Raw genomic sequence first — 20,798 nt, forward strand, 5'->3', positions numbered from 1 at the left:
CCCCACCGTGACGAGAGAAGCCAGAGGAAGAATTGTATGGGAGGTGCCACTCGCTATAGAGATTTAAATAAGAGAAAAGAAGGATGTCTGCGTACTTAAAAATAAGTGGATGGAATTCAGACGAGGGTGGTCGTGACTTTTATTGTCTTTGAATAGAGGGACGATTCCCAATTTGGCACGCAAGGTGAACGTAAGTGCGGTTTTAAGTCCTGCCCAAGGTACGCTAATGAAGCCAAAAAACTTACGTCTGAAACATAAGCAATGCGAGGTTGGTCTATGCAGGTCGCTGGATTGTCGGCACTTTTCCACCCAATCGATCGCAACCTGGCTGGCAGCACGTCACTTGTCCGAATTTGCCACACCAATATAGCCCCTACAAGTTGCTCTAAATTTCTTTTGCATTTTCTTTACATAAGGAGGATTTTTTTTACTTACTGTGCCTCTGCTGCGTTCTATGCTATGTCTGGCAGCCTTACCGCTGGTGAATGGTTGATTTCTATCTATATCGATAGTGCTCTAACTATAAGTTCTCATGACGATTGCGCCCGTCTACCAAAAAGTTGGGCGTTTTCCCTCGGAAGTGTGCTATTCCTCCACTCAATTTTCAATTCATTTCAGCACGCTCAATTGGGTCAACTGTTAACTAGCCCTACATAACTGATAGGTCTGTGTAGCGCACGGATCCACTATACTCAGCTTTTATGTGGGGGCTTGACCGTTGCCAGTATTCTGGAGAGTAATCGGAATGCAATCTGCGAGGGTGAAATGGATATTTTACAAGATCAGCGGCCCAGTTTCATGCATAGAGATGCACAACGAGAACAGTAACAAAGCTAATGTTAGCATCGGCGCACGTGACACAGTCAGCAGATCTTATTGGGCACAAGGGGCTATGTCGCTCACAAAGATGTGGATGTCCCAATCATTGAAGTGTCTATCTCAAAAGTTACAAGGCTATTAGGCTCAGCATCCCGAATCTAGAAATCATAAATCACGGGGCTGCAGGACCTAATTTTGGAATTTTCCTATTTAAATTTGCAAACATTAATTTGGAGCACCTTTGTGCACTGTGAATTCACTGTAATGCAACTCCATCTCATGTTGCACACTATGTAGAGCAACGAATCTCTTGTCATACCAACTGGCAGCCATGCTTCTATATCGAGGAACTCTAGTACGGGCAGCCATACTCCTATATCAAGAAACTCTAGTACGGGTTAGTCAGTTTTTCTTTACGCCTATTTTAGCGCTGAGCACCAGATCAAACAATTTCCGGTTTTGTTTGGGATATAAGCAAGCCCGACTATTATAAATGATACAGAAGCTGCACCATCTAACGTACAAGATGCTAGCTGATAGTGTATTCATTGCCTTAGGCCTTGCCACTCTTACAGCTGCCTCCCCATTTACCACGACCCCGTCCACAACTATTGGGCGCTGGCAGCCCTTAGAAAGTCAAGTGGTTGTGGATTTAGAGGTCGTGTATGGAAATGATGTGAAAGAATTATTCAACTCGTCGTGGAACCCGTGGGTGAAGAACGTTGACCACATCTTTCCGAGTAGTACATATGTGGTGCCGTATCAACCCCTGCTCCCTACTGCTGCCATAGCTGCCTCAATTTCGTGGTCACCCACATCTACTAACTCTTTTACGACTACGATGTTTCTCAAGGTTCCAAGGCAGGACGGATCTGGAGCTTTCCAAACCGATTCGGCAATTCCTACTTCTTCTAACGCAATGTCACCGTCGACTGGAACTTCCACGGAAGCCTCACTTACAAGTTTACCGCCTAGCACGACGGTAAGTACAGCGCCAACATTCGACCAAAGCCTAGGATCAGTACCAAGTTTCACACGGAATCCTGCATCAGACATGTCGTCGACCAGTATTTCAGCAGCTATCTCGGCCTCTACTCTAATCTCTGATCTAACCTCTACTTTAACATCTACTTTAACATCTACTTTAACATCTACTTCTACTTCTACCTCCACTTCAACCTCTGTTGAAGCTTCGACTCCTACCTCCACTTCAACCTCTGTTGAAGCTTCGACTCCTACCTCCACGTCAACCTCTGTTGAAGCTTCGACTCCTACCTCCACGTCAACCTCTGTTGAAGCTTCGACTCCTACCTCCACTTCAACCTCTGTTGAAGCTTCGACTCCTACCTCCACGTCAACCTCTATTGAAGCTTCGACTCCTACCTCCACTTCAACCTCTGTTGAAGCTTCGACTCCTACCTCCACGTCAACCTCTGTTGAAGCTTCGACTCCTACCTCCACGTCAACCTCTGTTGAAGCTTCGACTCCTACCTCCACTTCAACCTCTGTTGAGACTTCTACTTCAGTCTCTACTCCAACCTCTGTAGAAACTTCTACTTCAGTCTCTACTCCAACCTCTGTCGAAACTTCTACGCCCAGCTCCCCCGCCGAGGACAAAAATGAGTGTCACGGCGTCGAGGGCGACTATTGGATTATTTCACGGGATCTGGCCGTTGATAATGCCAAGTCCTTCTGCGAGCAAGGAGACAAGGTAGTCAGGTATAACATTGACTCTGTGAATGAGCTTGAGCTGTCTGTCTTCAAGACTGGCGATGATTCCAAAGGCCCCAAGGATGATTCTAGCTGTCTCAGTCGCCTTCAAGATGCTATCATTGATGGCTGCGACGGAAACGATTCCAAGATGAATCCCTACAACTATAAATATGGCTCCAAGCTCACTTCCTCCGATGGCTGGGTGTATGAGATGAAACCTCTGAATGAAAAGGTCAATGAAGTCAGCTGCGACCTGACTGTGGAGGGACTTTATGCCTACCTTGTTGAAATCCGTGGCAAAAACGTGCCGTTCGTGAAACTTGGCGCCAAAGCTGAGGGCCTCGAGCGCGAACTAAAGGGCTGCGGTGCGATGACTATTTGGAAATTTGAGCAGACACCCGACGATGTTAAATTCCAGTGGTACGTACAAGCTCAACTTCCCCTAGTCAGCAGGGACTGTGTTGGAAATGCCCTAAAGAGCGCCGGAGGTGCCAACCGCGGCCACTGTCATTTTTGAAGTAGAAGGATTGAACAAAGATGCCTTGGCATCCTAAAATTTTTGTATGTATCGTTTTTACATATTAATATAAGATTGCAGAGTCAGGTATAGCCTAGAGGTACGTTAAAGAGCTTGCTACCGAAAGGAGTCTGTTTCTCGAGATTTATTCTGCTAGTAACTAAAGTCCGTACATTGTACCGGTATTGAGGATGCCCATTTTAATGAGGTCACTACTTTACTGCTGGAGCACGAAACTCAGTTACACAACGGTGACATGAAGTGACCTCTTGAGATTGCAGTTAAGAAAGGAAACGTGGAGTTGGTAAAAAGTATGGATAAATGTAGGAGCAGATATTCGGATTTGCTTCACTGGTCCACGAGGTGATTTCGTCGTAGTCGCTGTGGTTGCAACAGGCTGACCGGATTGAAATGCGTTGTTCATCAAGTCTCATGCTGGCCTGGACGTAGATTGCGTCACAGAAGCGCTTCTCGTCGTGATATCTACTAGAGACCTACATATGCTAGAGTTCCTGCTATCGCAACGCGTAAGTCTCAACTAGGATGCGCGTCAATAGGGCGTTCCTCCCCAGCTAGGAAGATCTCTGAACTCGATTATACTGTCGCGCAGGGGCGCGTTCCCCAACCACATTTGTCTCGGCAGGAAAAGATAGCCGACATACTACTTCAATATGGAGCGAAGCGAAAGGGATTATATTTCCCAGAGGAGTTTGTGAAGCGTCTTTTAGTCTAGGAAGGGGGTCGACGTAAATGCACCGGGAGACCCAGTCGGTGGACAAGCCGCTTCAGAAGCGGCAGCAGAGCATGGCCGTCTTGACAAGGCGCATATTCTGCTGCACGGAAGATTCATGTAGAACCACAGACACTTTGGCTTTACACCGCGTTCCCAAGGACGCCTGGGTCCGACAGACGACGGGAAAAACACATATGCAGGGAGATTGTGGTTTCTGGCCCATGAATCGCTTTTAGGACATCTCAAGTTCTACATTCTCTACGCACAGAGGTGATCACAGTATGCAATGTTACAAGTTTAGTACCAGGTCACACGCCAGGTGGCGGGAGTGCCGGCGGAAGAATTGGAGTCCAACCAACCGTTTACAATAGAGCCATGGAGAAAGAGAGTCGGAACCGTGGCAGACGGTGTGACGAACCGGGGTTTCTCAGCCAGCAGACGTGGCTAGCAGTTGCCAGTATGGCCACGGGCAGCTCCGTACGCACCGCCCACCGCCCACCGCCTCCTACCGCCGATCCCTAGCAGGCTTCCTGGAGCAGGTTATGCACGGGCTGGGCGGCGCACGCCGCGACCGGGCAGACGACGAGAAACCCGCGACGAGGGCTCGGGCTCCCCGACTAGTAGGATATTCTCTTTGAATTCTGGCGGCGGGCAGCCTGCCCGCCGAATGGGTGTGCATCATTCCCCTGACCGTGACTGGCATGGCCTTTCTGTGGCGGCCACAACCCATCAGCTGCGCAGTTTGGTTTCCCCTGCGAAAAAATTATTGGCTGCATGCTAGTTGATCAGGGGGAAACTTCCGCGGACCCACTCCCGTGCAGACGTGGCTGGTACAGACACGAAAGGAAACAAAGGGGTGTACGGAGTACTTTATCAACATCTCACTGGTTACCGAGTGTCTGGTTCAACGAATAGCAGTAAGGAAACGAGATCAGGCTGCATGGCCTCAATTATTCATGGCACAGAGCCAACGCGAGACTTTTGGGTGCAATATGCAGGCCGACTTGCCCTTCCCTCTGCTTGCTTTGCAGACGCCGCCAGCCGATGAAATAAATTATGCAGGCGGTGGTAGGATGGTTACTTATACAGCCGCTGGTTGACTGGCGAAATCTACAATCCCTTCCCCGCGAGCCGTCCGCACTGCTCGTGGCTCCATCGGCGACAGATCTGCCAGTGAGCGCCGCAATGGGAGGCTAAGCCCGATAGAGGCTGGAAATGCGGGTACGAAAGAGCAAGGCACTCCAAATAGGAGGGCAAAACTCCCCCGTTACCATTACATGTGCCACGCACCCACGCACCCAAGTAGAGTATTGCTATCCACACAGCAACTTTTACTATTATTAATATGAGAAGCTCTCTATCTATAGAGACTTTTCATTCATCACTATATATTAGGGGCTTACAGGTAGAGCTATGAGGTCGTGAAAATTGCAAATCCCCACATGTTATTTGGTACTACCGAGCGAAACTTTTGCCGCCTCTCTGTAACACAATCTTTATAAAAGGTACTTGGTAGGGTAGAGTTTCAGCATCCTGACGTGTAGAACGATTCAAGAGCCACGCAAGATCTTCAAAGATCGTCCTGTAGCGCAAATCCAATCCTGCGGTGAAAAGAGTAAAATTACTGGGAAGGGGGAATCAGCCTAAGCCAAATAACACTGAGATTGATTGACGCTGGGCTCTTCTGTCACCCTAAGATTGCTACTTGCGGAGAAAGTCCTGCTACTCTTCTCGTCGCTCTATCTACTGGTAGAACAGAGCAGCGGCAATACCGAGAGCGATTACATCGGCCTTGCCGCCAAAGCGGCCAGCACCTGCTGTGACCGTGGATGGCACGTTGCTGGTGGGGACCGTGGGAGCAGGGGTGGGAGTAGTCGCCTGGCTAGTGGTGGTAGAAGAGCGAGTTCCCTGACTGAAAGGAACACTTTCGGCAACACACTTGCCGTCGTTGCCGGGGTTCTGCCCGGCAAGGCAGACAGAAGACGTAGAGGGAGGCAACGGCAAAGGACCAGCGGAAACCTTGGGAGAGGACTCAAGAGGAGGAGTGGGGGCTTCGGCGCTACTGGTATGATAGACGGCCGTTGACACAGGAATGATGGAGGTGAGAACAGTTGTCGACTCGCGAGGGCAGCTGGTGACCGTAGCGGCACAATTGATAATGGTATTGGCTGTGGTGGTGAAGATGGTTGCAGAAGTCCGTCGTGTGGTAGAACGCTCGGTGGTTATGGGAGTGCTGTCGATAATCCGAGACGCGGAAGAGCTGCTAGAGACTGTAGAAGCAGAAGTATCGGTCTTGGTGATGGTGGATATACTAGTGGTAATAGTGGTGACCTCAGACGAGCTGCTTGGTATAGGAGAAGCTGAAGTCTGGGACTTGGTAGAACTGCTGGTAACAAGAGGAAAAGTCGAGGTCTTCGTCCTAGTGGCGTCGTCTGAAGCAGTCGAGCTGCTACTAGTGACACGAGACTCGGACGAGATAGTTGCAGGCGTGCTCGGGGTGGTGGGAGTGGTCTTTGCGGAGCTTGAGATGACCGGATGAGACGTGCGACTGCTGGTCAGCGGCGGCAGGGTGCTCGTCAAGGTCTGGCGCGTGATGGATGAGGTGTGCGTGGCCGTGTAAGCCACACAAGAGCAGGCCGATGAGAGAGCCTTGAGGTCAGGGCAGTTGCGGTAGTGGGTAGGAATGGCCGCGGCGTCAGTGGTGGTGCTGGCGATCCAGCCAATGCAAAAGCCAGGAGCCTCGCCTGAGTAGCGCTTGTCAATCAAGTTGAGATAGCAGTTGTCCTGTTCACAATCAGGGTAGGTCCAGGCATGAGCGCCAGTGACCAGAGCGGCAGAGATGAGGGCAGTAGCTCTCATTGTGAAACTCAGAACAGTATGTGCAAAGCGAAAATGTTTTGTAGTGACAGGAAAAACAAAAAGAGAAGGTAGTATTGATGGTAGAGACAAGGGTTGTGGCTTGTTCTACGGACAAAAGTGAAGAGAATAGATGAGTTCGTGGATCAGAGGGGAGGAGAGTTCTTATACCTTGTCTCCTCTCTGCCGGCTGCGTACGTCCCGTGCGCACCAGCGCACAATTTGCATGGACTAGCTGCTACTCTGTCTTTCTCCACCTCGGGCAGAAAGAAACGACTGGACGGGAAGAGAAGCATGTGAAGCAAGTGTGATGGTGGTCAAGCACGGGCGTGCCTCCCTGCCACTCCATCTGAAGCAGCATTGCTCTGTCGAGTCCGGATATGCCCACCGGCATATCGACCCAAGCTGGGCAGAATGTGCGGATCGCCGTCGTGCGCAGACGCACAACAAATTGCGTAGGCCGGTCTTTACTTAGAATGAGCTACCTATTATCACCATATGCTTCATGTCAAGGTTCAACTGCGAAGCTGATGACGACTGCATGTCTCAAAAGCTTGGGGAGATGTATGGTTTTCCAAAATACTCGGGTTTAAAACATGGGCCAAAAAAGGCGACATCTGCTGAAGGGTATGACTCACAACAAAAAAGCTTGTTCTAGTCAAAGACCCTAATACAAGCCTCGCAAGCAACTTACGGCCCTTCAAATCTCGCACTGAGGGCCTAGTCGGACGAGCTCGGAGAAACCACAGCCCTTCTATTCACTCCAGCGCAGAAACTTCTACCCTGGCGTAATTCTCTGCCTTCTGACATGCCACTGTCTAATGGTAACATTGCCACTTGATGATTGAGGCTCGCACTCCACACGAGTTGACAAAGACGTCTCTATTCAGGCTTATTTCTTTTCCTATCCTCAGGCAGCCCTTCCAAAAGAGCAGCTCTTACCCCCCCCGGGCCATATAATGTAAGATTCTCTATACTAAGCCGGTTGCTCTTCTTTGCAAGGCCCCATTTAAGCTGGCCGCCGCCACGACCTTGGTAATGGGTTTTGTGACGATAAAAGAAGCGGCGCAGGGAGAGAGTTGACGAGCATCAAATTGCTGCATTGATAATGATGAAGGAGTTGAGTTATGTGTGGGTGGAGAAGCCACATCTTTCTGACTAATGATGTTCTTCCCAGATTGCCTGCGTGCAGCGCCATTTGACGATGCATTCCCACCCTTCCTGAGCCAATTTCTCAGGGCAACTTGCAGGGAGCAGGTTCTTGGAGGTGTTTTAATCAGCAAGCAAGCCTCCCCTGAACACTCAACCTAGAATCTCCACCGTCAGAAGAACGCAATCAGTTGCAGCCTGTCCAATCTCTGGTGGCAGTGTGGCTCGTTGGCCAAGGCACTCTTGCACGACCACCACCACCACGGAGCTCTGGGTGGGGGTATTGTCCCATAAGTAGACTTTTACCACCACGAATAAGAACGGAATACTGTTTTATCCTATCGCGGTGCTACTTCCCCGTGACAACAAAGCCATTTAACCAATTGTCATCACTCTCTCTGCGCGCTTCGCACTCTTTTCGACACACCCGCTCAGCTTACTAAGCAGTGCTGAACAAAGTACCGTCCTGTGCCCTGTGTGATGCTCAAGCAGAGACACCACTGACACGAAGAAATTTGGCACCCCAGGCGAAGTCTTCTTAGTTGATTTCGTCGTCAGTACACTCTTGAGTTCATCCTCATGCAGCCATCTAATAAACTCCTCCACGCACGTACTAGCCAAAGTAGAATAGCTGACGTAAAATTCAGCTAGGCTAGAGCGACCACAAAGGCCGCGTACACCCGAACGGAGTACCAACACCATTTAGAAGCAAATATAAAAGACTCCTCGGTCGTTCGCTAACTAGGCTCTTCGCTACCTTTGTCTCTAGATGCAGATTTGTCATCTCCCCTTCACAATGCCCTGCTCTGCACCTGCTTCAGGATTCAAACTGTTTTCCTCCAGCCACAACGTAACTAAATCTCGGTGATAATGTACCACAAGGTGCTTACCACGCTGCCTGTGGTGTCGTCACGAACCGCACATTGGCAGGCCCGTCCATTGACGGCTAAGCGTCAAGCTATTTTAGCAGCAGTCTTCTTTTTAGCTCCCGAATGCGTAGTTCAAAGAGTGCATACCCGTTGATCCCGTCACCCCCAACCCTGAAATTCTCCACTACTTCTTCAACATCTAGCTTCACAAACTCAAAGTCAACGTCAGCTCCCTCTTCTACCTTCCAAGAGTTCCGCTGTCCCTCCCCGATAAAGACAATCTCAAATCCGAGAAAGTCAGGACTCAATTGCGGTGTCATCTTCTCTTTGATTCGCTCAATGGTCAGACATTTGAACGGTTCTGATGGCTTCCAAAGTTCTCGGCATGATGCTGGGCCGGTTATCAGCATCAGACGAAGCAAAGCTTGAGCAGGCTGTAGCTCTCGTTGAAAGACATAAGACGCTGTAGGCATGCTGCCCATACTTTCTTGCTCTTGCAGAACATTTTCCGGAGCCTGTTCTGCAGTTCTATTAGGATGAACCTGTGTAGGGAGGCGGTGTTGGGTGACCCGAGACGGAGTATGTTCGGCCAATGTGTTTGTGACCGCTATAGCTGTGAAAGCAGATGGGGCAGCGAGAGTCGTCTCTAAAGCAGGCTCTGTGATATGAAGCGGACCAACTGGAGTGTCTGTCGGTTGTTGGAGTCTTCTCTCAAGACTGGGGGGGTTCGTTCGGGATTTTGAGGCGGTTTGACTGACTACCAAGGGTTGAGGTACCCCGGGTGCTTTCCCCCGCTCCTTGCAGCCGCGTGTTCTTGATTGTCTTGTAACCGGCTCGACTACAGCACTCGGCAACGGACCTTCTGTAGAGCCGAGGTGAGCCGCCTGTGATGTGGCGACCTGTATTGTGTCCAAACCTGCAGACGTCTCCCCCACTTCTCCTGTTTCTGCTTTCACTCGCTGCTCAAGCGGCATCAATGGCATCCTTCGTAGCGACGAAAAATCCGGTTTATCGGTCGAGCGCCGGCGGCTAGTCCTCGAGCGTCTTGGATACTTGCGCGTGCCCTGTGCGCTTTCTGCATGTGCGCGTTTCGCCCCCGCGGATGGCGCAGATACGGAGGTTGCTTCCGTGGGCCAATCCGTGACGGCTTCTTTTGTCGGAGCGGGCATGGAGTCTCGCGGTCGCTGTTTGTTTCATGTCAGTCATGCGTGGAACAAAGGAAGCTCTGTTGCGTACCGGAAGAGAAGCGACTGATTGACTGAGTGGCGCTGCTGAAGGTGCCATGTTTGGCTGCCTTGACCTACTCGGCACCGTCTTTCGGCCTTCGCCAAGGCTGTCCGCAAGAATTTGAGCAATCTCAACTCCAACCTGAGTGTGATCGCCCTCGATGGCGTCGTGAACGCTGGACTTCTGCGCGGGCGTGACCTTGCTGGGCGAGTGGTCATGTGGTGACAGTTCGTAAGAGCGCGGTTGATTGCTGACCCTGCAAAGCGTTAGTACATCGATGAGCCAACCTCTTGGGCAGTTAAATGAACCCCTACCGGTGCCGGATGGTGTCCAGAGACTCTGTAGCTTCTTGCAGTCTCGTTGGAGTCATGTTCCGGATGACTCGCGTTTGGACCAACGAAGTCGTTCGGGATCACGGAACGGTAGCAAGGAAAATCGAGGTGCACAGTAGCTGAAGTCGGCGGGTGGCTGATGATACCTGAACTTCTGGCAGTGCGCTCTTGTTATTAAGCCCCTGAGTAGTATTGCTGGAGAATGGATGGGGCTCGGGTTACACGAACAGATTGGAATCCGAGAAAAGATGAGCTATTTATGACAAAAAGCCAGCGTGGGCCTTGCGCGGAAAGAAAAAAAGATCGGTGAATACACTAGGACGCCATGAAGAATTTTACGAAGGGAACGAAGATTTCAGCACATTTTCAAGTCGTATGCCACCTTTTTCCAGCGCCCGGACTTGTTGGCTGCGGAAGGGGATGCAGAGATTGGTGGCGCTCGGCAAGGTTGGTCTCGGTAGGGACAACTACCACCAATCCATGTGCGCGAACTACAAGTAGCTGCTATGACTCTCAATCTATCATTTCCTTTCGATGGCTGTGCGAAAAAGATATCATTTGCCGACGACGTGGCTGGTCATCTCGCTGAGACGAGGCTGTCCATCCCACGCCCTGCACCCTTGTTTGGCACCTTTTTTGGCGCCTTTCTGGCGTCTGGTTTGGCACCCCCTCCTGCACCCTTACAAGCAGGAGCGCGCAATTCCCACCATCTCGGGCATGGATTGGCACTGTGGCGCGGACATATTGAGGAAAAGCGCTGCAAGCTTAAAACATGGAGGTACCCACAGCTGCACATTGATGCCTTCACCTACAAGCATCAAAGCTGTGCTAGACAGGTTTCTTTGATGTCCAGCCCCGAAAGGCGGAGATGTGATTTGTCTTGCAGGTACTGCATGCAGGTCTTATTATTAAAACGTGGCGCGCCAGAGATCGCTGTGCCGCACAGTAACTCGCTGATTTTTCAGCACGGAAATGTTGGAGTACTCTCCGAGAAAACAAATCTCGTCAAACTACATATTCATAACCGTGCCCATGTAATCAAAACAACAGAATAGAAGAAGCATACCGTTCTTCAATGCAGCCTCTACACACACTACAGCCCATTAGCTGGGGTTTGGCTCTAGCTGTAGCTGGTCTCGGAGAGCTATACTTCACTCTTTACCTCGTGTACGCCCGTTGCTATCCTCGGTCGTTTTCGCAACCTAGGCACTGCCTGCTTAAAGCCGCCTTTGTCACTTACACCCTTGTCTTGGCGGCATTTTTTCTTGCGTTTTTTATCACTCGACAGATGTCAAGAACATATACGCCTCTATTTGCGTTATTGTGCGCATGGCAGGTTGTCAGTGGGCTTTGCCTTGGGGCGCAAATTGTACGACTGCGAGTATTGAGTTTATCAAACACTAATCATGGGCTTAGATATATTTGTGGCTTTCCCTGTTTTCATTCCATGGTGTCTGGACTCCGGTATTTGCGGGAGGATGCGTTGGCCTGCCCACCGCCGCTATTCTGGCTGCAGGGATTTGGTGCTACTGGGCTACACAGAGGCAGTGGATTTGGATTTTCATTCCCTTCTTGTGTGGAGTCTTGGTAGTGACAAGCGCTTTCCTCACCCACCACGGCGTAACTCCAGCTCATGACAGTTGTGGGCGACATTGGGGTTACCTCATGTTGCCCGTGCTGGTAGGTCTTGGGCAAGGATGTGCAGCCGCTATTGTGCCTCATGAACAACTACCCATGCTGCAACAAATACAGCATGGCTCTCAGTCAATGATCGGCTTCCTGATTATATACCTCCCTTTGGTCAAGGGGCTGATATCCGACCACAGGTCCAAAACAGAGACGAAGAAGGTGAGCCAAGCTCCCCGGGATAGGAATTTACTTCAGTCCGGAAATTCTCGTCAGAGTTTGGTCCCGGAGTCTGTGGGCCTGGAAGACATCGGTGGTGAAGATCTCAGGGATATTGAAAGCCTGCTAATGGAGGAGGGGCTGGATGCACCCGTGGGGACCGAGGGAGGCAAGCCACGCCCAGACAGTTTGACGCTATCAGCATTAATTTAAACGCTGCTACTTTACGTTCTGAAAGTCGCTTTTTAGTACTACCGTGATTTTGGGAACACTTTACTACCAAAAGAAACCACGCAACCGCTCATAGAATACTTCACTGGATCCAACATCAAGAATCACTCCCGTCATGATGGTGCGTCCAATACGGGTGTCAAAAGACGTGCCTTCGAGTGATCAATCGCTATCCTCAAGGATCAAGTGATCAGGTCAAGTTGCGTTGCATAGTTGTGGTAGGCGCGCCCGTGGCCGTAGCAATGGCACTTCCTGCCTACAAATGCGGGGCTTTACAACTGATCAATTGCAATATTTCTGTTGGTCACGATGTGGCAGTGTTGGTGATAGTCTAGTTCCTGCTGTGTGGAGGAAATGACTGACTATGAAGGAAAGAAGAAGCTATCGAGGTCCTGCTAGGCAGCCACCAAATAAGGTGGTGGGTCTAGCCCAGTCACTGGTGCTTGCAACATGAACAAAAGGCTGTTATGAATAGGGAGAAAGCGTTGGTCTTTTCTTTATTTCCTCCAAGGTATTAATACTAGGTTTTTATGAATGCGATGCGAATTGCAGTGGCACGGCGTTTTCGGTGATAATAGTAGCTAGTATATACCCTCCATCTTCCTTCGACCACAACTAAGCAATAGCTCCAGTTATATATAAGTTGAGTCTTACTACCTGATTATCAAGATAAGTAAAAAAGCACTGCAGGTGAATTTCTCGGCCCACGAGGCCAAGCTGGATTTTGGTAGCACCGCTACTCTCTGCTGTACGGGGAACTGCTGCATACGGGAGAATGACCCCTTGCACTGCCGAGGTCGAAGGCATGTGCCAGTCCTTTCGTCTTGCATAAGCCACGCAGCCGATATGCGTCTCGCTGCCTGCAGCGAGACGACACTCACCGAATGGCTCTTCGCGATATTTTCCCGTGCATTGCAGCATGGGTCGGGTAGTAAGACGGGGCAGGCAGAAAGCCAAACTTTGCTGAAAGACCATAGTCCTCGAGAACAGGTACAAGACTCGTTTGCGGTCTCTCTGCCATTTGGGCCGATTCGAAGGCTCCATTCCAACCCTTAGTCAGCCACTGCCACCAGAGGTTGGGCAGGCTGCAACAGATTTCTTGCTAACAACTAATGCTTATAAATATATGCGCAAGGTACTATCTTTCCGTTAATGTAACTAACCAGGCTCGCTTCTCCAGGATGCAACGACACAAAGGTCTTCCTATACGCGATGGCTCCCGAAGACGCGATGTTGTTTGTGAAGACGCTAGACGGTCTTGTGAATGTAAACAGAAGGCCAGTCATAGGTCTGTCCTAAGACGGTCATATCATGTCACGACAAGAAGGAGTAAAGTGGACTAATAACGGCAGACGGAGCAGGGTGTGGAGTAGCCAGAGACAATTACGCAGGTAATTGGTTGATTGAGAACCACCTGAGAGGGTGGGCTCGAGAAAGGATTCGATACGACAGTCAGGATGAGCACGGGGAGGCGGATGCCCCGTGACACTGGACCATGGGGACGCATAAAAGGAAACTTTTTGCATCAGAGTTATGGTTGAGCGGACTTAATCTTGCAAATATCTTTTCATCTTTCCCTAGGAACAACCCTAGAGGACGGGTTTCTGCGCACGGCAGCGGAGTGCTTTTGTGTCGGAGACATTAACATAATACACCGGTGCGTTACACTTTCCACCGCCCGCAAGCGAAAGTGTCGTTGTACTCCCGTGAGGAGGGTTTCTCGATAGAATACGTGGACGGAGTCATAGCCTCGCAGAGCGGCATACTATTAAAGATGCAGCAGAGTGACACGCAACTGGGGAGGTTGGTCCTGCGGACCTGTGACGTTGCTTCTCGCAACAGTGCTTTGCGGGGGGGGGAACGGGAGGGGACCCTCTCGAATGGGCCAGCAGCCCTGTCCCACACTACCACAGAGGACGTGCTGTCCGAAGTCGACTGGATTGACCCTCGTATCGGGTCGTCACAGTACCCTGGGCCGGAACAACGCGCACTCTCAGTTGGGCCCCATTCCTCCATCTCCGGATGTGCTGTGAAGCAGGAGGACAGAGCGCTGTCACATGAAGATGTCGCGCTTTTGCGTCTGCTGAGAATGTACAGTGCTAGGCATAACGGGTAGTTGTATGCGATTGGTCGTGGGGCATTGGCCGCGGCCATGGAGTCCATCGGTCGGAGGTTGCAAGCTAGTCGGGATGCTGAATCCGGACATGATGATCAGCCTAGTCTTGTGTGTGAGCGCGAGCAAGCAGTCTAGTAGTCGTGGAACAGACGGTTCGTCTTTGTATATTGGTAGATCCACCATGGCATGGAACGAGGACCATGGGAATAGTTTCATCTCGCAGACCCCACCGTACCCTGAAGGTGACCAATAAATCCCCGATGCCCAACAGACCCTTGCATAACACCACCAACTCTAGTCACATCTGACAAGTAAATCAATCTTCCTGATCACCCCCGGAGTGCATTTCTGGTAACGAAACCCCAGCGTGGGGCCGAACGAAAGTGAGGCCCAAGTGTAGCGACGAAGGAGCGCAATGACGCTCAAGCATGAGCAGCCGAAGGTGGCGGACACTGTAGCTATTATCAACTGGAACTATGTAGTGCCCCGATACAATCACGTACGAGGGGACGAGTACACGACGCGACCAGAGGGAGCTCAACACCACACCAGGGACAGGTCATAAGTCCTATATCCTGAGCAAGTCCGAGGAAGAGACAAACTTTTTGGATGGATGGAAAGGCTACAACCATACTCTCCGTGCCAGACGAGGGCAGTGGCCAGTCGTCGTCGTCGACCACTTGGATACATACAGCTCTGTCAATCTTCCGTGAGCGCCATCTGGCGACCCATTGCAAGATTTATTGGAGGCACAAGAAGTGGGTGTGGGTGCGCGCCATGCGTATGGCTTGTGATGCCGATATCCCGTTTGGTCATCATACCGAGCCCCGAAGAGGTCGCGGGTTTGCCGAGGCTACAACGGTGACGTGCGAAGCCATCGAGGAAGTGGAATGGAGGCTCGGTCCGCAATACCGACGCTGCCAAACACCGCACTTGTCATGTTTAGAGAAATCAAGATCTGTTTAGATATTGACCGGGCCGTCATTACGTCTCTTTCGCTCTCCTGTGCTACTATGCATTCTGTACGACAAACGGGAGCAATTCTCGCCGCGAGAGCTAGTCTACCAGCCGTATCAGCGAGAGCTATTTCTTCCGCTTTGCGATAAGGCCCTCGTGACGCGCTAGAGGTATATTTCACCTCATAGCCTGCGCTGCAACCAAATTTGTGCTCGGTGTGGAGTTTGCCCAGAACAGCGGTGTTAATGCACCGCTAAGAAACACATTCTGCCGAGCTTAATAAGTACTGGCAGCTAGTCACTTAGCTGCCAGGAAGATGATTCCAAGAGAAGTTACATCATGTTGTTGTTGGATTCACAGGGGATTCGTACGATACGTATGACGAGGTCTGGTGGTGGTGGTGAACTGCCTTGATTGATTCTATCTAGGCCGGTGCCAGAGGCACTAGCAAACGGGATATACAAAAGCGGCTCTCCAGGAAATGACCACCTATCGCAGGGATGTATTCAGTGAATGTAGCCAGGAGCTGCAACAGTTGTTCTTGATATCTATCTGAAATTTTACAGTATGGATTGAACGCGACTTGACGTGATCTCCTAGGATTCAGCAACTCGTTTCAATGAACTCGAAGTTTAATCCGACTCCGGTTCTTTCTTAACCCTTACCCGTTGATTCTGCTTGCTCCTGACAGTCTTCTGAAAATTCTCCTCAACTCTTGCTAGCTCTTCTTTCTTGCAACTTAATGGGCGCCGAGAATTCCCCTCGAATCTTGCTATTTCTTCTTCCTTGCAACTTATTGACAAGACTTTTATAATAGCTGCCAAGGGAGTGTGATCGTGAAACCTATCGCTGAGCCTCTCAAGAATGCCGTTCCACTCATCATTGGCAGGGCGTTCTTCTGTCAGCTGCGCGACCGCGAGTATGACCAAGTACGAAATTGATGTGGTGATGCTAGTTTTCTTGAAAGCTGCTCCATTGTCCTTGAGTCGAGAAATATAGATCAATACGAGCGGTAACACTTCCGCCAGCTGGTCAAGTTCCATCAAGGACTCAATATGATCTGCAATTGTTTCTATTTCATTTTTTTCAAGATCTTTCCCCAAATTTTCACAGAAAATAGTAGCAGTACAAGTGACCAGATGTTTATTTTCTTTTGTATTCAGGGTTTCCATCTTCTTGACAATCAACGTGTATGGGGTAAGGTTCGCTTATATAGCCCAACTATAGGTCTCAACTTATCTAGCTCAGCAGTGAGTAACCCTCAAACTTTCCATGGATAACCTCAAATAGCAATCTTAAGCCAACTTTTTCTAAATTCGGCTCCCCCAATAACAATGATCTTATTACATACGCTGAATGCACAAGCTATATGGCCCACTGGGCAAGTCAGTCGCACATGTTCAACCATTGTGTCTGCCTTCCATAAACTGTTCATGCCTGTACAACGGCAACTGAATGGCTTGTAGGCGTTCTCTCCAGTGTTAAGTGCCTTATTTACAGCTGCTAACTTGGCGCCTCTTATCCGTAATATTGCTGACGAAAATAAGATCCGCACTTGTACTGCTTTTACAAGAGCTGACAAGAATGGTGAGTTACAAATCGGGTACCCTGCCTTGAAAGGACAAACATCCTGAATACAGTATGTAAGACAGCGATGTATGTAGGCTTCACTAGCTATTTTACTTGTATATGTCTAAAAGTGGTGTCTTTGCCTCCTGGAAGCCTATCCCCTTAGCAGTGCGAAGGCAACACCAAGGTCACTAGACCCACTTTAGACACGGTACTTGCGAGTTACGTATCTGCCGACCATAACAAAACGCCTTTTACAGTGTTTATCATATAAAAGAATTAATAAAAATTATAATGGACGGTAGCGAAAGTCAATTTCTACTTTATTCTGGCGATACGGAGCTTTTTATCCGGTTAGATGAAGCACAGGAAGAGCAACCAGCCGATAGCACATACCGACCAGACCAACCACCAGTCCAGGCGACCGGCGCGTCTTTTGAGCCACTTCGCGTGCCCGATCGCGAGCCCCAGATTCCCCATCAAGCCCTAACGCCTTTGTCACTTTTCAAGGAATTTATGAGTGATTCGCTAATAGATTCATGGGTCAAGTACACGAATTCTGGGCCTAGACGGGGGGCAGCTGGGCCGATGAAAGAGAACGCGCGCATCAACCAGTGGCATCCGACTACGCGATCTGAAGTCTTCCTATGGCTAGCATGTATGATTTATATATCAATCCACGCAGAAAGTGTACTTGAAGACTATTGGAAAGCTTATTCTGGCGTAACGAATCGTCCGATACACCCAATTACTCAGTATATCACATATGATCGCTTCCACCTCCTCCATCGTCAACTTCGAATTTGCGACGCCGAAGAATCGACTCTTCCTCGCCCGTTCTGTATCGCCAGTGAGTGGTCAGACCAGCTAAAAGAAGCCTCTCTTCGCTTCTATAAACCAGGCACAAATATAGCTGTTGACGAGTGTATTGTACGCTTCACAGGGCGCTCGAAACAGAAGGTTACAATACCTAATAAGCCGACTCCTACAGGCTTCAAGATCTGGGTTATCGCTGAAGCTGGGTATTTCCTAGGCTGGCTATGGCATATTCCGAAGGACTCTTTTGACTATCTTGAAGGTCAGGAGCCAGCAGCCTCAAGAGAGCGCAGGAGCCTCGCCGCAGAGGCAATACGAATTAACCCGACACAAGCTGTCGTCATCTCCCTAGTTAAAACACTGCCAATTTCGACATATCATGTCTTCCTAGATAACCTCTTCTCTTCTCCGAGCCTCTTCCTTGCTCTCCGGCAGCAGAATATCGGTGCCACAGGCACTGCGCGCGTCAATTGTGGCATCTATCAAGGCTTTGTTACAGCGAAGAAGGACGATACTAAAGGCCACAACCTTTGGCCACATAATAAGATTAAAGCTGTGCCAACACCAGATAACCAGGTAAATATAAAACAAATTTATTAGGAAATTACTAGCTAAGTTGTTTTAGGTCAACCAGATTGCCTGGAAAGATAACGCGCTTGTATTAATGTTAACTACTGTCTTTACCGGCGATGAGTTCGAACAACGCGTACGGCGCCGCCCGACAACTAAGCAGCCACGAGCACGGCCGATACAGCGAATATTTGGTGACGAGGCAGTAAAAACACTCTCTGTGCCGTCTTTTGCAGCCGCTTATAATGACTTTATGGGCGCTGTTGATATTGGCGATCAGCTTAAAGCTTCGTCTAGTCAAGACCACCGTGTTCGCTATGGTAATTGGCACGCAATTGCGTGGACCTTCCTTCTTGAGACTGTTCTTGTCAACAGCTTCTTGATACAGAAGAAGGCGACGAATTTTGCACCTTCCAAGAGTCAAAAAGAGTGGCGCCAGCGCCTTGTTGACGCCCTCATCGAGCAGTATAGTCGCCACGGAGCATCACGTCAAAGATATCGGTCTGGCGACAAGATTACGCCTATTGCACAGCATAATCGTGTCCGTCATAAGTATCCTTCGGCGTGCCTCGCTTGTAAAGGCGTTACCTATCGTCAAGTACGTACTCAAAGCAGTCAAAAGCGTCAAAATCGGCCTGCGCTGGCACCAATAAGCGGCAACAAGAGGATCACGAAGAGTCGCTACAGGTGCCTGGAATGTAATGTAGCTCTTTGTAACTCGGATAAATGCTGGTACTTCTATCATAGTACGCCTGCCTAATAAAAACAAGTACCTTTTTTAGCGCGTGTTCTGATTGGTTACAAACCCTGCAAGTGACCTTGTGTTGCCTTCGCACTGCTAAGGGGATACCGTATAAGCTATCAGCTTCCCGTTTCTGCTCTTATCCACGTTTTCTTCGCTGGCAGCGCGACCTTTCGTGTGGTCCTTGCTCTAAATGGCTGGCTTGAAGGCCATTTCTTAGGTGTTTAGCGTCCTATATATAGCGGCTGAAGCGGCGTCTGTTCTCAGCGAGACGAGTGTACTTACTATAGCGTGTTAGCAATGCCACTCCATTATCGGTAAATCGGCAGTAAATATGGACGAGCGAAGACTCAGGACGATATATCTTACAAATTGGGCGCTTAGCGTAGCCATACTGGTAATCATGATCGCTATATTGACTAGCAACTCTAGTTAAAGAGCGGCATTTTTCACTTCATGGCATGGAGGTACGATATTTCAAGTTTCATCTACTAAGTATTATATAGTATAATTAAGGTATAGATAACACTATTACAGTGACCCTAGGCTCTATATATAGATATTCTAGAATGGCCGGGAAGAAGCATTGTGTCCGCTTGTGAGGGTTTGGACGATTTATTCAATCTATCTAAACGATCTTGGTATTATACAAAGAGGAAGAATTAAAGAATTAAGAGGAGAGGTCCCCTGGATCTCTCCTGAAATATCGTCGACGCACTGACCATGGCGTGGTTGAGTAGGTAACCGTTGGACATGGGTATCGTGACCGCGCGGTCGCGGTCCATCTCATCGTGACGATGCAACGAGGGCTTCAGCCCGAGTCTCCTTAAGGGTCTAACCCGTGACACCGCTACTCTATAATTATATATATAGACATACTTACGGCGGCATGTTTCTTTCTATCATCGGCTCTTAATTTTCTTCTAGTCGCTAAGTGCAGAAAACGATACTGTCCTATTACTATAGCCGCTTCTGCCGTCCGGGCGGTCGGTTGTGCATTTCTCTCTATGGTGTTGGTTTTTATGCTTAATAGTTATTTCTCTGCGCTAGGCACGTTCGAGTCTGACTTAGATAGCAAGATGCAGACAGGTCTAGTTTTCTGGACTGAGAGCGTCGTCAACGTTATATTTGCGTTGGTACGGTTAGTAAGCGACATTGTTTATCGTAAACTTACCCAGCCCCGGGCCTGGCCTGGCGCGCACTATAGGATTAATTCTTAAGAGATTCGGCGCCGTAGATGTGTAGAAGAAAATTATTTTGTCGAAAGGTGCTAAGTGAATTATCGTCAGACGGAACAGCCTAGATGCGCTGCCATCTTGTACCTCGACCGATTCAGATGATTCTGTTGCGATGTGAAGGATTCTAACAGAGACTCGTCGCGCCTGGCGGCCGGAAGGGAAGACCAACAGGTCGGCTGGTCTTCTCATGTGTGTGCTGGGTATCCTTATTTGTAGATGTGGTTGTGGCTGTTCTGCAAAGTGCTACGATGACAGCATGTCACTTCTCTTCGTACCTTCGCATCTCGCACGTAAGCGTGGAATGTGGCCATGGTGATGCTTGAAGGTCATACTTGAGAGGTTATAGACGCTGTTCAGTGTGAGTTGATTAGTTTTATGGGCCGATAGAGTATCTGAAGGACACTTTGTTTTTTTTAGAGCGCTATCGCTACGTCTTGCAGCATTTAGAAACGCGGATTAAGTTTGGGATAGGGTATTGTCGGCACATAACGTTCCTTCA

At 49.5% G+C, this 20,798-nt stretch overlaps 3 protein-coding genes across 3 annotated transcripts; 1 reads left to right on the plus strand and 2 right to left on the minus strand.

The window, feature by feature from the left end:
• Positions 1-1,873: 1,873 nt before the first annotated feature.
• Positions 1,874-3,049, plus strand: LMH87_007701 (uncharacterized protein; the record flags this gene model as incomplete). Its single annotated transcript, XM_056199629.1, has 1 exon — positions 1,874-3,049. The coding sequence occupies one exon, from the start codon at positions 1,874-1,876 to the stop codon at positions 3,047-3,049; it is 1,176 nt and encodes a 391-aa protein (XP_056058060.1).
• A 2,476-nt stretch (positions 3,050-5,525) lies between these two features.
• On the minus strand, positions 5,526-6,641 carry LMH87_007702 (uncharacterized protein; the record flags this gene model as incomplete). The annotated part of the gene is made up of 1 exon (XM_056199630.1): positions 5,526-6,641. One exon carries the CDS (start codon positions 6,639-6,641, stop codon positions 5,526-5,528), a length of 1,116 nt encoding a protein of 371 aa, XP_056058061.1.
• Positions 6,642-9,685: 3,044 nt separating this feature from the next.
• LMH87_007703 (uncharacterized protein) lies at positions 9,686-10,253 on the minus strand (the record flags this gene model as incomplete). The annotated part of the gene is made up of 4 exons (XM_056199631.1): positions 9,686-9,840; positions 9,893-9,906; positions 9,957-10,139; positions 10,198-10,253. The coding sequence occupies 4 exons, from the start codon at positions 10,251-10,253 to the stop codon at positions 9,686-9,688; spliced, it is 408 nt and encodes a 135-aa protein (XP_056058062.1).
• Positions 10,254-20,798: the final 10,545 nt, after the last annotated feature.

Source organism: Akanthomyces muscarius (genome assembly GCF_028009165.1).
Source record: "Akanthomyces muscarius strain Ve6 chromosome Unknown contig_11, whole genome shotgun sequence".
NCBI lineage: Eukaryota > Fungi > Ascomycota > Sordariomycetes > Hypocreales > Cordycipitaceae > Akanthomyces > Akanthomyces muscarius.